Below are 18,586 nucleotides of genomic sequence, written 5' to 3'. Positions count from 1 at the left end.
AAAGAGCATATGGTACTCCAGTATGTAACTCAACTCAAATCGGTTTTCCCAACTGAGTCCTGATGTGAAAACTTCTTGGATTCTCTACTGCAAGGTCTCCAAGATTTTTCTGTAAAGAGCCAGACAGTGAACATCTTAGGCCTTGTGTGCCACGCAGCTGGTCATGATTGTTTAGCTCTGCCAGAGCGGAATGAAGTTGGCCATAAACAATATGTGAGTGAACAGCATTGCCGCATTTCAATAAAACTTCATTTACAAAATAAAGATTTCAATGCATCGTCATAAACTCCAGGTAGCATAGCATTCCATACTTAAGCAAGAACAGAGCCCTCCAACTGGGGAAATTAAACAGATGTGGAGAACAATGTAAGATACAGATTTGGAGCTGTTGTAAAATGGGTGAGAGTTCTCACTTCACGATTTTCTGACTTTTCCAGTAAAACAGGGTGGAATGAAATAGCTCAGAGTAAACAACCCATCACGTCAACAATTTTTACTGATGGAAATCATGGATACAGTGTGCATGTGGTGTGTGTGTGTGATGTGTATGTCAATTTAATATTTAGTCTCATCTAGACAAATTCACACACTGGGGTTGGCTAGGACTCTACCCTGGGATCTCTAAGTCTGTCTAGTCTTTTTTTCTTTTCTTTTCTTTTCTTTTTATGGCTGCACATGCAGCATATGGAAGTTCTCAGACCAGGGGTTGAATTGGAGCTGCAGCTACAGGCCTACACCACAGCCACAGCAATACTGGATCCAAGCAGCATCTGTGACCTATGCCACAGCTTGAGGCAGTGACAGGTCCTTAACCCACTGAGCAAGGCCAGGGATCAAACCTGCATCCTTGTGGACACTATGTTGGGTTCTTAACCCGCTGAGCCACAAGATGAACTCCTTTAAGTCCATCTATTCAGAACATAAGAAAGAAAAGGAAAAAGAGCTGTCAGAAACAAAAAAACTGGTAGCAGAACAATCAGGAAAAATAATCCATAAGAAATAAATCTACTATCTCCTTAATCCTGTAAGTCAATGTTCTTTAATCCTCTTTCTTGGGCTCTGGTGCCAATCGCCAGGAGGGGATGGCATTGGTATAACTGCAGGTGCTCATTTCCAGTAATTAGTTCAAGGTATTGACAACCTGTTTCAAACCCTGCAGAAAGTAACATGCTGGGCCAAATCCTTCTAGGGAGATATACATATATATATATATATATGTTTACAACACCAAACAACTACAACGAAAAACATCCTCTATAGCGCTAATCCTCCGTTTCAAATTTGTACGATTCATGCTTTTCAGGACATGTGGCCTTGGGGTTTTCTTCCAGAGAAATTTTATTTACTGAAACATAGTAGAAATAATTCCTGCTTTGCCAAAAACAAGAATGCCAAAAAACGAAGACAAACAAACAATGGAACAATAGTCGCTGGCCCTCCCAGCGTACCTACTGCTGTGAATCAGAAAAAAAATCCAAAATATTACTGTTATAACGTATTGTAGTCATATTCTACATCGACCAACAGATGTTTCCCATGCAGAAAACAAAACAAAAACAAAAACCTCTGAGTGCGCCACGCTGACATTACTTCTCGCATATTAGCAAAATTAAAACATATGTGCTCTAACCTGTTCCCAGTCTCTCCAGGGGATTCTGTCTGAGAAGCAAAGTAATCAGATCCTGGGCATCGGGTGGTGGCGCCTCATCCTTTTCAGGCCAGTTGATCTCATCTAGAAGGAAGAAACGTAGTTTAAAATTTCGTTGCTCAAAGGGTGGTCCATGTCCCAACAGCATGGACAGCACCTGGGTATTTGCTAGAAAAGCAGAATTTCAGGCCCCACCCCAGACCTGCTGAATCAGAGTCTGCATTTTAACAAGATCTTCACTTGATTCCTGAGCCCAGTCAAGTTTGAGAAGCACTATTTCACAAGGAATGAATAGCACAGCTTTCCACAAGGCAGGGAGAGAATATTTCCATGAGTACTACCTCTCATTTGCCTTTTTGATTCATTTTTCCTTGATAGAATTGACTCACTACAAATTGGTCCTCTAGTTATTAAGAAGACTCAATAGAGTGGAAACTCTAAACACCTGTGTTTTAGGTGATAGCTCATCGATGGCTCATCTGGGAGTCAGATTTTCTCTCCTATCATCCTCGGTTGAAAATCTGGCCACAGCCCTAGAGTTCTTTAGCTCCAAGAAGCAAAAAGTAATTCTGTAAAAATAACTATTTCCAGAGACAAAGGAAAAGTCCAAATCCAAAGGAATCATAGTAATGGAAGTATTTAAAATCTGTCATGAATATTAGAATATGTTCTACATTCTAAAGGGGTTTGCCTGAAGATAGGTGTGCATGCCTGTGTGTGCACGGAAATGAAATAAAAAACATGAGTTATTTCTGCATGTGCCTGCCTCCAGCTTCCTCTGCTGCAGTTTAAATCTGATTTGGAAAATAAAACATGCATATGCATCTGAGCCGTAAGGCATCGAGAGAACAAAGCCACCATTTGCTGCTTGTGTTAATTAAACAGTTGATTCCTCTTGCTAGTCAGGCCTTGGTATATCAGAAAACAGCCTAGTTATAAATCCATAAATAGCTCAGATATTGTATAAAAGGGTTATACACTGCAGGCAACTCACAAATCCACTTTGTTAAAGTTTACAAATATGCCTGGCTTGCAAAAGTCCGTGAAGGCACATAATGCTATAATTAAGGAACTCCTCACAGTAAAAGGAAATGTCCCCCAGTTTCCACTCCTGGACCCTGTAAGCACGGTCCAAAATGGTCCAGAGATGGGTGATGAAGATGCGAGTGCTGACTGACAAACTTTGAGGAAGAGAAGCTTTTTGATCTCTGCTTGGGGGAAACTTATAAAAACAGCAGGTAGGGTAGGAATAGAGCCTATTTAATTATCATTTAGTTTTGCCACAAGCCGCATAACAATAGTTAGGGTCAGCTTGCAGGTTAAGATCTAAAGGTTATTGAATTTAAATGAAAGATGAACAGCTGTTACGAAATAACATTACACCATAACAACTACCAATGAAATCATTAACAATCTGTGGATGAAATTTGCTTCCTCCCCATTCTCATTATTTATTATTTGGTAGACATTTGTTTTAGGGTTTATTACATTTTTGTTAATTTCTTCACTGTGCCATTAGCCATTTTTCCCATTTATGTGAATGTTACCCACATTAACCTTCTCTTCCCTGGTGCAACTTTCCTGTTATGGAAAGCAAGGCTGGACAGCAGTGAAATCATTTGCAAATCCCACACCAATTTCTTTTGCAGGAGAAGCACACCATAAAAATCAGTTACATCGCTAGTACATTTCCAAATTCCATGTTAACAAAACTGCCTCAGCTCAATTTCCAACACATATTGCTCTCATGAGATTGTTTAAGTCGGTTATGTGCTATGATGAGTGAGTTCTTTTAATTTGGTGGCTAAACCATGTGATACAGGTTAACATTTTAGTAGTAAAAACAGCAATGCTCCGCAGAAATACATTAAATAGCTGCTTCCCAACAGTGGTTTAAAGATAATTCCCGATGATATTTACCACTGATGACTTGTCCAAATAGCTCTTCTGGAGTGTCCCCAAAGAATGGCACGCATCCAACCAGAAATTCATAGAGGATAATCCCCATGGCCCACCAGTCCACCGGCTTCCCATAGCCCTGCCTCAGAATCACTTCTGGTGCGATGTATTCAGGTGTCCCACAGACCTAAAAGATGATTGAAATATTAGAATAATTGGAATATTAGACATGAATTAAAATGAGCAAGATGGATAACTATCAATTATTTTGCCCAGAGTGCACCTGCTCAACCACATGGAACCACACGGAACCACACACTGGGCAAAGAACTAAAGAACAGCAGTTCCAAGGCAGTATTTATAATGCCAAAGGCGATGAATTACACTTAAATAACAGATAAAGCAAAGTTTAAAAGGCTGCTCTAATGTTAAATTATGTGTAATGTCTAATTGCAAATGGAGGGTTTGATCCTTTCAGGTAGTTTGACTGACTTTATAATATTAAAAAAAATTGTAATCCTTACATTTAAAATAATATATATATATATACATATATATATATATATATATTTTTTTTTTGTATGTGTCACTGTCAGAAATACTTTTAGCATTGACATGGCCGAGGTATATTCACATCCTGGTTACTTCTGAAAAGCATGACAGCTGAGATGTATTCACCTTAAGTAAGTGTACAATGAGCAGATTGTGGGCACATGGTAATGAGGCATGCTTAAAGGGAAATGGGCCATGGCTTCGATTTTAGCACCCTTGATTGTACGATGCCTCATGAGTTTCATGAGGACTCTACAGAGACTCCTCAATTCCTTACAAAAACAATTTTCCATTTGTTTCTCTCACACCCTCACTTGCGTGCAATTAAATCATTCATCTTACTAATAGACCATAATGTTAGGGGAGGAATGTGGAGGGACAGACAGTTCTAAGAGGCCCAGGGAGAAAAATGGAAGCAATTTTCCCTGTATTAAATGTAAGGCTTATACAGACATCTAAGTCCCAGCACTAACGTGAAGATGGCCTAGGCAAGTCGATTCTGACTTTCACTGGCAACGCTGTACTTTGTATTTATTTCTCTCTGGAACTGAGCAGCACACAAGCTTACCTGTTTGTCCAGGAACTCTCGAGCATCCTTTTCAATGTGACCCTCGTAAAGATTGGTCGTCATGCTCATTAGTCCCACCTTGGATAATCCAAAATCTGTCAGCTTTATGTGTCCCATCGAGGTGACCAACAAACTAGGAGGTAGAAGGACATATATTATGACACTTGCTTTGAGGCTCATTTTTTTTTTTTCCTTTTCTCTCTCCCACTGTCAACCTATAAGACTGTTGAGTATCAACTTTATTACAAAACCCAGCCTGTGAAGAGATGAAGTCACACAAAGATGCTAAATATGTGTCTGGCAGCTGTGTGTAATTCACAAGGGAGGGCTGGAGACGGGGGTCCAGCTCAACTTCATTGGGGCTGCCACATACAGAACCATCTACAACCTGAAGCTCTCAGAAAAATTTAAGTATGGACCTCCGACATGCTTCCATTTTCAGAATGAGAAAAGAGCAAAGAAAGGGCTACCAATAATCCTATGTCACACATTAGCAACTAAGATAAGCAACAAATCTGTGATTCAAATGAGACATAAGATAAAGAACTGGGATGAAAAATATACCATTGTTTCAGATTTCAACTTCTGGCTCGAATTTAAGTTTCTACTCATTAAGCACAAAACCTACATTTTTACACATGCAAGAGCTTTATGAACTTACAGTTTAAAATTTCATTTTCCGTGGAAAATGAAATTTAATTAATTAAAAAATTAAAGAAGTAGAGGAGTTTAAAAAAAAATAGAGCTATTGGGAGGACACATGCCAAAATTCTAATGGTTGTCCTTGTTTGGTAATGCGGTGAATGAAATTTTTTCTTTTTGTACTTCCCAAATTTTCTGGAATGACCATAAGTTAATTTTGTCACAAAAATCTTCAGCACCCTTAAAATCTTTCCATACTAATAGGTAATACTTCTAGAGGCATCTCAAGTTAGTGGAGAAAGCATGAAACATTTAATAAATGGTGTCAAGATGAATAGCTAGTCATTTGGGGAAAAATGGTATATCTGTATCTCAAATCAGACACCAAAATGAATTCCATGTGGATTAAAAATTAAATAAAAAATGAAACTGTGAATAAAATGGAATAGAATAGAATATATATCATCTAGGAGTAAAGAAGAATTATCTAAGTATGATCCCAAATGCAGAAACTAGCCAGAAAACAATTCATAGTGTTCTCTGTACCTCTTATTTACATAATTAAAAACACTTTAAAAAATTAACTAACCCTGGCTTTTTAATCTTTTTCTTTTGCTTTTATAAGCTATTATTATAAACATCACAGCCTTTAAAAAAGGTTATATAAAAATTATCATATATGCTGTTACAAATAACTCATTTGGGAACATTATGGGAGAATTTTTAAATGTGCAGGGCAGCATTAAGAAAGAAAACATTTTTATAAGAAAACTTTCTGTACCATATGGAAAAAAAGACATATGTTTCGTCAGTGTACATACTTGTCGGGTTTCAAATCTCTATGAACAATTCCATAATTATGTAGATATTCCAAGGCCAAGACTGTCTCCGCGAAGTACATCCTAGCCATATCAACCGGGAGAGGACCCATGTTCTTCATCAAGGTAGCACAGTCGCCCCCTGTAAGACATAAGAGAAAACAGCAGGTCCAGCGTCAGCTAGCACTCAAGGCCACCAGTTTAGATTCCACAACTTCAAAGCAGAATGGTCTCTGTTCAGAAACACAGTACCTCAGTTCCTAAGTGGAGACTGGGTTAGGTAATCATGTTTCTAATTAAGATGTGACGTGAGGAAAATCTAGATTTTTTTTTTTTTTTTTTGGCCATGCTTGGAATTTCTGGGGCCAGGGATCAAACCTGTGCCATAGCAGCGACCTGAGTCTCAGCAGTGGCAGTACTGGATCCTTAACCCGCTGAGCCACAGAATTCAAACACAGATTTTTATTTAAAAAAGAGGGCTCATAAGAGAGCAGATTTGGCCCAAAGTGAAACTAAAATGTGAGGAACTGATCATGTGTTTTAGGAGCACCGTGACAAGTGAAAATAAACTAGTTTAAAACATGGATTGGGGAAATAACTATTAAAATAAATAAATAAATAAATGTCTGTTCAAATCAAAATTAAAAAAAAAAAAACCCATGGATTCTGGAATCAGGCCACTTGGGTTCAAATCCCAGCTCTGACTCTTCCAGGTGGGAACATCTTAGGCAAACTAATCTTGGTTCTTTCATCATCCCTTGTATTGTAAGGATGATACGAGGTAATCTATGTATAGAATTTGGATGCTGCCCACACATATTAAATGTGTGATAAATATTAATTACCGTGGTTAAAATAACCACAACAAAAGTTATAATGCAAAGTACTGGTGTGGTGAGAAGAACAACAGGTGAAAATCACCTAAGTTATGTTTCTGTCTTGTATTTGCCACTAAACATCTACTAATTCCTCCCTCTTCTTGGGTTTCAGTTCATTCATCTGTAAAATGAAAATGATATTTAATGTTTCCTCAAGTTATAAATTTTTGGAATTCAGTTTAAATAATTACAAGGGCTTAAATTAGATCTTTGAAAATTGTTTTGGCCCTTGCTTATCTGTTCATTAGCTTTGTTTATGTCAATAAATCATGGCTACTGAAACACAGAAAAATTTAATGTAAAAGTGATGGAAATAAGATTACTTGGAGCATTTAAAAGGTAGACCAGAAACTTCCAGAAGGAAAAAAATTAGGCTTTTTTCCTTAATTACACTATAGTAGATTTACCACATTGTATTAGTTTTAGGTATACAGCTTCAGATTCTTTCCAATTACAGAATTATAGGTTATTACAAAATAATGGATATAGTCCTGTGTGCTATACCATAAATCATTGTTGTTTATTATTTTATATAGTGGTGTCTACCTATTAAATCCCATATTCCTAATTTATACCTCTCCTTCCCCTTTTCCCTTTGGTAATCACAAACTTGTTTATATCTGTGAGTCTGTTTCTGTTTTGTATTATTTTTTTAGATTAAAAGTGAGATTTTTCTCAGAGTTCCCATTGTGGCTCAGGGGTTAATGAATCTGGCCAGCATCCATGAAGACACAGGTTCGGTCCCTGGCCTCGTTCAGTGGGTTAAGGATCTGGCGTTGCTGTGAGCTGTGGTGTAGGTTTCAGACACAGCTTGGATCCCACATTGCTGTGGCTCTGGCATAGGCCAGCAGCTGCAGCTGCGATTTGACCCCTAGCCTGGGAACCTTCATATGCCATGAGTGCAGCCCTAAAAAGCCAAAACAAAACAAAACAAAAGTGAGATTTTATCTTTTTTTTTGTCTTTTTTTTAGAGCCACACCCATGGCATATAGAAGTTCCCAGGCTAGAGGTTGAACTGGAGCTGCAGCTACACACCTACACCATAGCCACGGCAATGTGGGATCCGAGACATGTCTGTCAAACCCACCTCCTCATGGGTAGTAGTTGGGTTCATTACTGCTGAGTCACAATGGGAATGTCAAAAAGCAAGATTTTCTTGAATGTATCTTTCTCCTAACTCATTTTTCACCTCATACCATAGAGCAAAAAAGATGTATTTTTAATACATTCTTTAAGAAGATCCACTGTAATGAATGTTTTTATGATATGTGATAAAAAATTAAGTAGGAAAAAAATCCTATCACCTATATTCTAATTTTAATGACCAATTGAGTGGAGGTACTTAGGATGAAATGCTATTAAAAAAGGAAAACAACCTTTTCCCAAACAGCACTAATTTTCCCTTTGTTATAGTAGAGCTGGCACTTTACAAGCAATTACTGGAAGATAATGACTGGGAATACAGCCATCTCACCGCCTGGTCTCAGTTCCTACATGGACACAACCAGTGTGTGGCACAAACGCAGAATGCGTCAGCCACACAAATGAGCCTGTGGCTTCTGGGTACAGGTGTCGTCTCCTCTGGGTCAGAGACTGGCTCACCTTCCACATATTCCATGACCATGCACAAGTGGCGCCTTGTCTCAAAGGAGCAATACATGCTGACAACAAAAGGGTTTTCTGCAAAAGTCAGGATATCCCGTTCCACAAAGGCCTGCTGGATCTGGTTGCGGAGGATGAGGTTCTGTTTATTAATCTTCTTCATGGCAAACCTCTGCCGGGATTCCTTGTGTCGAACAAAGTAGACTGCCCTGAAAAGGAGACAAGAGTTGGGATTCGCAGGAAGAGGCCACGCTCCTGGGTAGAGTAAACTACATGCTCATCCACTTTTTTTTTTTTTTTTTAAGTTCGCATGGCAGCCAGGACTCGGCTCACAAGATATGCTGGCAACTACAAACATCCCTTTTTAGGCCAAAGTCCTTTGGTTAGTTTTTTTTTTAATTCTTTCAATAAAGGTTACACGTCACACATAAGGCATCAAATTCATCTTCACTGCTTAAGGAAATGGACAGTCTCCAGAGTGAGATATTTTCCAATAGCTAGCTGCTGTTTTTAGTTTTCCATAAATAGAAAAAAACCTGATATATAAATTAGAACAGGAAATAATGAACAAAAGTACATACATATCCTGAGCGAGTTCCTTTCTAGCATTAGAGATCAGTTAGGCATTTCTTCACAATTAACTAAAACAAGTATTTTTCTATATGATACCCATGGGATCTACAAAAAAGGACCACAGATCATAGCTTCTTTTTTTTTTTTTTTTTTTTGTCCTTTTGTCTTTTTGCCATTTTCTTGGGCCGCTTCTGCAGCATATGGAGGTTCCCAGGCTAGGGGTCCAATCAGAGCTGTAGCCACCCGCCTATGCCAAAGCAATGGCAACGCGGGATCCTTAACCCACTAAGCAAGGCCAGGGATCGAACCCGCAACCTCATGGTTCCTAGTCGGATTAGTTATCCACTGAGCCACGACGGGAACGCCCCCCAGACCATAGCTTCTTAAAGTAGCCAGCTTCCAGCTCGAGGGTAACTTACTCCCCAAGAACTCTCCAGATAAATGATAAGTGTGTAAAAGGTCATATGAGGCTGCCCTCCCTGCAACAGACTAGCCTATTTCCTCACTACAGACCTCAGCATGAATTACACCTAAGCCTCTTTTCAACAGGAAGTGCATTTCCTGCCTCAAAAGGGGGTCCACAGTACACTGCATTTCTGGTCCATCTGACCAACGGCTGAGGTGTCTGGCACCTTTACTGTAAAATGAGCAGGTGGCACGGAATTTCTGCAGAAAGCCTCACCCCAATACTCTACAGAGAGAATTCTACCTAGGTCAAGACAATGGTCTCCCGGAAGCTTCAAAAGATGTAGAGAAAAGAGGTAATTATGAGGAGGATCCTTCAAAACTGCACCTGGAAATGGTGAGCAACAAGGAAAATGTCTGGGATGGGTTCCTTTTCTCCTAAGTTACTCCCACTTGTCTCATTGTTGAGGGAGAACAGGTTTGAACTCTCAGGTTAGGCAATGCTCAAATAATTAATAACTTACCTAAGGAAACATCTGTCATTAGAAGTGTGTAATAGGTTATATGAGGCTGTCCTGCACCAATGCAATGATCAACTAAGTAATGTTTTACTTAAAAAGTGACCGATCACAGTAAAGTGCATCCAGTGGTCTGCCTCCTAAACAAGGGGTTCCCTGAGATGCACTTGCCACTACGGATTTTCGCTGCTCCTGAAAAACAAACAGGAGGAGGACTGGGACACCCTGTATTCCTGCTGAATCAGTATGTCAAGGTGACCCCCTTGCATAAATCTTAGTAAATTCAATCTCAGTTTAATCCATATGCAAGTTTTCCTCTTAAGCGTTCAACTAGGAATTCATCTTTCTTTCAAGTGTGTACGTCTTTATCCTTTCATTGTATCCATCTTTTCACTTCGCTCACAAAATCACACATTTTGAAAGTCTTTGTTTAAACATTTCTTTGTTTGTCTTTTTGGGGGGTTGGGTTTTTTTCTGTTATTATTATTATTTTATATATATATATATATTAGTTTTACTCTGTTTTCTTGCTCCTCATTTCTCTGTTCTTCTAATTCTTCATTCCCTGTATCGTAAAAAGCTGTTTTAACCATACTCTGCAAAATCACCACGAAGAATAACCTGGTGCTCTTATTCCTGCTTTACAGCAAATGGACAAGGGAGCTGGCCAGCTGGGGGCCCACTGCTCTCCACAAGGGCTAGGCATCCTCTTCATGATGCCCAGACACTCAGGCTCCTGCCAGCTGGGTTTATTTCCAACCTGTTCTTCCGGCTAGGCTTGATATCATGACTGACTAATTTGAACAAATATTTAAACTGATGAAACAAGTGTGTGAAAAGAGAAAGTATCATGGTTTACAAGAAAACGGAACGGAATAGTTGGGAAAGTACTGATAAATGTGAGTCGTGAAATAAAGTGCCTATTGATCTAGAACGAGCAAGATTATTTCCAAATGTTGGGAAAATAATAAAAACCTAGATTCCTGCATTCTGATTGCTTCAAGTTCTTGCTTCACCTGTAAAGAAGCTAAAAGTGGAAAACAAACAACATAGTATAGTCAACTATCCATATTCATGGCTTTTGCACTTTCAGATTCTAACAACTGAGGACTGAAAATATTCTTTAAAAATTAAAGAAAATTCTAAGAAGCAAAACTTGAATTAGCACAATGGCAACTATTTACACAGCATTTACATTGTATTAAGCATCATAAATAATCTAGAGATGATTTATAGTATATTGGAGGATGCCATTTTATATAAAGGACCTGAACATCTGCGGATTTTGGAATCCGAAGGGGGTCCTGGAAACAACCCCCCTCGGGTACCCAGGAATGACCATACAAGTATGGTTTCTATTGGCTGTCTTATAAAGGTCTTACATCAAAAGGCTAGTTAACCGGAGTTTCTGCTGTGGCTCAGTGGTGATGAACCCAACTAGTATCCATGAGGATGTGGGTTTGATCCCTGGCCTCACTCAGTGGGTTGAGGATCCGGCATTGCTGTGGCTGTGGCATAGGCTGGCAGTGCAGCTCCAAGTTGACCCCTCGCCTGGGAACTTCCACATGCCATAGGTGTGGCCCTAAAAAGAAAGAAAAAAAAAAAAAAAAGCTAGTAAATTTGTATATATTTAAGGTTAAATTAAAATGTTTAAAGTCCATATTTTTGATGATTTCCTACTTCAACCAACTTTTTCATTAAACAGCTACTCTTTCTTTCTGAATCAGATTAAAGATTTTTAGGTTTTATATATATACATATATTTTTTTTTATCAATTACTGATCAGATTAAAATCAAGATTAAAAAAAAAAAAAAAACCTTGAGCTTTTCCTAATTAGAAGCTGATAGCAGGACAAATGGATTCAAAGGCAGCACAGAAAAGAACTTGGCCTCCCCTGATATTAGAGTCAAGCATTGGTAGATATTATCTTGAAGAGGGAGTTTTGAAATAGAGAATCTATCTTTTAAAATGAACTTTAGAGTTGAAAATGTGAAAAGGAAAAAGCCAGTATCTTAATATACTCACTCTCCTATTCTCTCTCTCTCTCTCTTTTATTTTTAGGGCCACACCTGAAACCTAAGGTAGTTCCCAGACTAGGGGTTGAATTGAAGCTGCAGTTTCCAGCCTATAGCACAGCCACAGCAACACCAGATCTGAGCCACACTTCAACCTACACCACAGCTCAAGGCAACACGGGAGCCTTAACCCACTGAGTGAGGCCAGGGATCAAATCCACCTCCTCATGGATACTAGATGGGTTCGTTACCACGGAGCCACAAAGGGAACTCCAGCACTTGCCTATTCTTGAGAGTCAATCAGAATACAGCTCACTTCCCATCTCTTCTTTCAATATTTAATACTGAGTAGGTTTACTGCTCGGGACCTCCAGACAAATGATATACGACTTCACTTTTAGAATATCAGTAGGTTGCCATTTTGATTTTCAATCAAGCATCACCATTTCTTACATAAATGACTGCTCTGCAGTATGTGGAGAGCAAGAGGAAATGAAGGAAAAAGAATATGGTTGGACATGATTTTAAGAAAAGACAGAACCATGAGGCTGTGGGTTCTATCCCTGGCCTTGCTCAGCAGGTTAAGGATCCAGTGTTGCCGTGAGCTGTGGTGTAGGTTGCAGACGCGGCTCAGATCTGGTGTTGCTGTGGCTCTGGCGTAGGCCGGCAGCTATAGCTCTGATTGGACCCCTAGCCTGGGAATCTCCATGTGCTGCGGAGTGGCCCAAGAAATGGAAAAAAGACAAAAAAAAAAAAAAAAAAAAAAAAGAAAGAAAGAAAAAGAAAGATGCCTCAGGCACAACTTGACCAGCATCTACCCTAAGAACTGTGTATAAAAGGACTTCAATCTGTATACTCGGATTTTTGGTTCCAATAACTTGATTTGACTTTCTATTTGACTTTCTGCTTTCCCTTGCTATTGTACTAAAAACAATCAGGTAATCCTTAGGGAAAGTTACCTAAACCAGTTGAAATTAATCCTATAGGTAGCTTGAGATAGCAGTGCCTCAGGGCATAACATATATTGATCAAGTTGCAAAAGCCAACTAGACTTAATTACAATTCCCTGTAGCTAGGTTTTTGCTTGTTTTGCTATAGGTTCTGTTTTTACATTTCTGTACTGCTTTGGGAATATTATTACTAATGCTGAAATCTATTTAGTAATTTGCGTTGTCTGTCACATATACGTTTCCTCCCTTCCTGTAAATGTGTCCCAATCTACTCAAGTCAGTCGGGGGAGGGAGAGTCTGAAAAAGAGAAACAGAGATAAACAGCAGACAGATAGACATTGAACCACTGTGAGCAGAGCTACAAATCCTCCAGGGTTATAAGACTAGACTGCACTGACTCAGGCCCCCATTTCTCTGCTTTCTGGCCCCGAGTTGCCTTCTTTGAAAAGCCTGCTTCTATCTCTCTTTCCTACTCTGACTGCCCCATGAATAGGAAAACCTAAGGGTGGGAGGTGATGCATGGGAAGGGGCCATCAGGGACCCTCGTTCTCACTGAGCCAAGCATCACTCCACCCACCCACAACTGAGGTGGCAGAAGGGAGAAATAGAGCAGGAAGCCGGCAGGATCTAGAGAGGAATGAATCAGTCCTATCTGGAGGGAGAATGTCTTGTGTGTATAAAATTATGCAGGAATCTGAGAGCCTGCTACATGAATCCTGGTGAGCAAAGGGAAGGACAGTGCATGTGTTGGGGGGGAAGCTGAGAAGAAAGACTATCAAGAGGGGGCACCCACCAACCTGCCCACCTGGACTCTCAGATAAACAATCCCATCCTTGGAGGGTTAAAAAGAGAACATGCAGCCAGGCTGGAAAGGAACATGACTGGGGAAGATGCACGAGGTACCTTTCAAACGCAGTTTTCTTACTTTTAAAATTCTCAGGTCAATCTTATGCTTTCACTTTGATAATATTTGAAATTGTAATTTAAAAACCCAGGTGGCAGCGCTCAAGGGGAAGAGGACTTCTATACCCCAATTCAGATGCCTCCAACTGAGAATGGCACATGGGGAAAAAGAGCTAGGCATGGAGTCGGAGTATGTGTGACCTTGGCTCTGAGCCTCTCCCCACATCTAAGTGGAAGTAATATCAACACCTCACAAGGTCTTGGGAGAAGAGAACAGATATAATGAGACTAGTACCAGTGCCTGCCACACACTGTTAGCTTTCTATAAGTGCTAAGTTGGCATGAAGGGAAGTTTAGCTTTCAGTCAGGGATCTGAAACCTGTTAAACAGAGAAGCAAAGTGGGTACTTAGCCAATTGGCAAATTGGCTTTATACCACGAGTTGTCACTAAGGAAGATGTGGAGAAAACCACAATGTGTTATAGCTTTTTCTAATAAGAGAGTTAGTTCCCGGCATAATTGGTTTTTGAAAAGTCACAGAATGAGTGTCACTCCTACTCACGGATGTGAGCAGAGGACCTGATTACACGGATGCTCAAAAAAGCTTCAAATGGCTCCAATTCATGGACCTGCAGGTAATCTATCAGTTCAGCCCATTCATACAAGCCCACTATCAGCATCTTGACTGGATGGGCCAGTGGGTGTAGCTCCATCCAAATTTTAAATTAAAAATAATTAAATCATAGAGGAAATCTGTCAAAAATGTAATGAGATATTAACCCAGAGAAGAGCAAAAGAGAAAAAAGAAAAAGTTTGGCTGATCAGCAGAGGCTCCCGAAGGCAGCTTGTAAGCCTATTAATGACTTGGCCTGCGTCCTGGGTGTTTACTGATTCACAGCTTGTTTAACTTCTTGTATATTCCCAACCATTCCCCAAAGTGTGATATACCTCATCTACTATACAGTGGTTTAATTGCACTACAAATGAGTTTACTCAACCAATTAGAACTCCAAATACTGCTAAGATATATGCCCAAATTGTATAAGTGGTGCTTCACAGATAATCCTATTCAGACTTCCACTGCCAATAAAATTGAGCAGTGCTCAAACCCACAGATCCCTTAAATCAGAGTTCAGTCTTCTCCCTAATCAAAGAAGAAATCCTCAGATGATATCCAGAACTAAAAGGGACTAAAAGCCAACAATAAACAAACAAGACCCACAAACAACTGCATGCTAAAACAATTTTCCTAGGCAGAAGAGTTTCAATGAGGTCCTTGAAAGAAATAAAATACTGCAAAAATAAATACCAGAAAGCATTTAGAAGCCACATTGGGAAATATGCCATTTGACATAATCCTGAAAACAAATCAGTGAAGCATAGAAGGGACTCACAAATATTTACGTTCTTCACTGAGTTAATGGTGTGGAAAATATTAGAGGTGAAAAAAAAATCATAAGGAGACACATCCCTTGTGGCATAACAAAAATCGTTCCTATTTCGCCTGCTCATGTGTATGATAAATGGCAATAAATGTCTAGGGGATTGTTTATTGCTCTCCACCTACAGATGGAATTGGGATTAATACTTAATTAAACTAGAGTTCTGGGCTGTCTAAAATGGATCAGGACAGAGTTTGTGTATAAATTACCTTCCCAAACTATTAGTGACTCAGAGGGATCTTGTCAGTATTGACCCTATGCCACATGGGAAGGAAATCATGTGTTTATCAAAACAAATCAAAGAAGAGCCAGCATTGGAGTTCCCATTGTGGTGCAGTGGAAGTGAATCTGACTACTAACCAAGAGGTTACAGGTTCGATCTCTGGCCTTGCTCAGTGGGTTAACGATCTGGCGTGGCTGTGAGCTCTGGTGTAGGTCACAGACATGGCTCAGATGCTGCGAGGCTGTGGCTGTGGCTGGCAGCTGTAGGTCTGATTCCATGCCTAGCCTGGGAACCTCCATATGCCGCAGGTGTGGCCCTAAAAAGCAAAAAAAAAAAAAAGATCACAACACTAATGTGATCAAGTTATAGCATGGTGTTCGATTGCCAAAAAAAAAAAAAAAAAATTCCTAATGTAAAATGAAGACTAAAAGAAGTGCAGTGCTTTTTTTTAACCCGTCTGTTTGTTTAAGTACTTTTAATCAGCCTTTTTATTTAAGACTGATGGTTAGACAGAAGTACTGGCTAATTCTCAAATAGAAACACTATAGACGAACTTACATATATATATATTCAAAGGTACACATTAATATGTATCCAGATGCGCAGATGTGTGTATCCACATGGAAACAAGCATATATAAAATATTTCTTTACTTTATAAGTTTTTACTTTATAAAATCTTCCTCTCCAGTCCTCTAAAATAACTCCCAGATCACACGACTGTTTTCTGTTGGGGTATCCAATGAAAAACCATGTGGGCTTCACCTTAGACCCAGCAATGAGGAAGCAGTGATCTGAACACTAACATCCCCAATGACATCTATTTGGCGTAAGATAAATGTGAAGAATATAGAACTCAGGTGTGATAAAATACAATAGAGAGTTTTCTTGAATCACTCACCCATAGGCTCCATTGCTGATCAATTTAATCGTTTCAAAATCACTTTCCCGAGGTTTCCTTCGAAGTTTTAGGGAAGCATTAGAGCTCTTGGAGACAAAACGTGCAAGTTAAAAAATAGCTCAGAATTCAAGGAAATGATTTTAGCAGCAAAATAACTAATATTTGAGTGATATGCTCCATTGTTTATGCTGAAGTGCAGCCTTCTAGCCAAAGGAACCTGGGGGAAGAGCTTTAAAGATCAATTTTCCAGAGCAGGGCTGATAAACCACCCATCTTGACATGAGCTCAGTTTCATTGAAGTGAACCTCATTTGCAGGGGACAGAGAACCAAGTTTTTGAAAATTCCCAATTTTAAGGTACCTCTGTAAACTATTCAGGTCAGCCACCTCCTAGCCTTTGAAAGTTTTAGGTCCAAAATGCCAAGCCTTAATTCTGTCAACTGGAAGAGAATGGGCTGGAGTGCTTTTATATGGGCTGGTGGGTGTGGCTTCTCTGTCCCTGACCTGAGCATGTCTATTTCACTCTTGTGGCAACCTTTTTTGTTTGGAAAAGGTAGTTGACAACAAATGGGACAACTGAGCAGAGAATGACTGGCTTGTTTCACTTCCATCCACTATAAGTCTTACCATGGTTTAGATATCAATGTTCAGAAAGATAGTTCCTTAAAAAGTTTAGCTCAAAGGAGAAGAATAAACAAGGTGGTTTTTTTGTTTTTTGGCTTTTTTTTTAAGAAAAATTTCTCATACCCCATGTATCTTAGCATTGAAAGGGGAATTAGCAGTCATTTTGCTCCCTCCGCAGAGACCAGAATTCCCTTCCCATAATTTTGGAAGAAACCTCATGATTCTGAGGCACCTGCCATCCTTCCCTGTTCAGTGCTGGCATCTGCTGCCCCTGCTGCCCCCTGTCTTTGGAAGACTTGGACCCAGCCTTCCACCTTCCTCAATACCTGCATTCTCTCACCATCCTGGGTGACTTCAGTATCCACACAGATAAGGCACCCAGCACTCTGGCCTCTGGGCTACTTGACTTCCTTGACTCAGACAACCAGCTCCCTTCTTTATCTCCCCTTGGCCTCTGGCCACCGGACCTGGATCTACTCTTTACCTGCTAACACTCCAGCTCAGAAAACATAGTCCAAGTCTGAGACCACTTCCTTGCTCAACCACCCCACCTCTGACTGCTCTCCACAGCTTTGGCTGTGAGACTCTGCACCAGCCCTCTCATGTCATTAACTCTTCCCCACCCATGTGGCCTCATCTATGCCCACGGATGCCTCCTCAGTCACTGAGACCACCAGAAACTCCCTCCGAGGGCCAGAAGATTCCACAGCTTATGTACAATTCTAGCTTGATGGTTCTCCTTGGATGTCTCAAAGGAACTTCAGCTTCAGCTCATTCAAATTTATGATGGTTATGATAAAACTAAGAGAAATAACTATCATCTATTTAGCACTTACTATGTCATGCTGTCCAACCCATTTTACCAAGACTGTCTCATGGGATCTTCTGTGTCTATTTTACACATGAGGAAACCAAGGCACAAAGGGATTCCCAGAACCAGTAAGAAGTGAAGCCAGGGTGGAAATCTAGCCATGTGACTCCAGAGCCTGGGTTATACAGTGGCTCCTCTTTCCTAGCCACTCCCAGCTTGGGGAGGTGGTCCATCCCGGTTGCTCTTCTGCTGTACACAATTAGGAAGAATGGCATCAGCACCTGGGGTTTCTCACCTATGCCACCACTGAAGCCTTTCAAATGGCTTCCCCAGTGTCATCCCTGCCTGTTCCCCTCATCTGCTCTATTTTCTAAACTGCAATCAGTGTGACTTTTTTTTTTCAAGCCGTAACTATGATTGGGTCCTCTCCCTGCCTCCTCCTCCCCAAAGCATATGTATGTATATGGCTCAATAGCTTCCCACTGTTCTGGGAAAGAAAGAATTTGGCAAAGATGAAGAGCAAAGACATCCGTGTCCAGCCTGCACCCAAGCTCTCCAGGCTGTACAGTCTGCCCCGCTCTTAGCTCTCAAACCCATGCTCTCCCTGGCGTCACA

General features: G+C 40.1%; 1 protein-coding gene across 49 annotated transcripts in view; it reads right to left on the bottom strand.

Annotated features, from left to right (window-relative positions):
• MAST4 (microtubule associated serine/threonine kinase family member 4) overlaps nt 1–18,586 on the bottom strand; it is a 589,108-nt gene that overhangs the window by 33,676 nt on the left and 536,846 nt on the right. For all 49 annotated transcript variants that reach the window (XM_085002340.1, XM_085002344.1, XM_021076752.2 and 46 more), the window contains 6 exons: nt 16,538–16,623; nt 8,608–8,816; nt 6,131–6,269; nt 4,668–4,800; nt 3,569–3,734; nt 1,631–1,732 (listed from right to left, as the gene is read on the bottom strand). In XM_085002340.1, coding sequence (XP_084858466.1) covers nt 1,631–1,732; nt 3,569–3,734; nt 4,668–4,800; nt 6,131–6,269; nt 8,608–8,816; nt 16,538–16,623 — 835 coding nt within the window. The remainder of the gene's footprint in view (nt 1–1,630; nt 1,733–3,568; nt 3,735–4,667; nt 4,801–6,130; nt 6,270–8,607; nt 8,817–16,537; nt 16,624–18,586) is intronic.

The sequence above is a fragment of the Sus scrofa genome, chromosome 16 (assembly GCF_054392235.1).
Source record: "Sus scrofa isolate SSC_HxYL_T2T_F1_AM1 chromosome 16, Sscrofa_HxYL_maternal_Yorkshire_Landrace_v2.0, whole genome shotgun sequence".
Lineage (NCBI taxonomy): Eukaryota > Metazoa > Chordata > Mammalia > Artiodactyla > Suidae > Sus > Sus scrofa.
The sequence above is the reverse complement of the archived record's forward strand: the minus strand, read 5'-3'. Positions and strand labels throughout refer to the sequence as shown.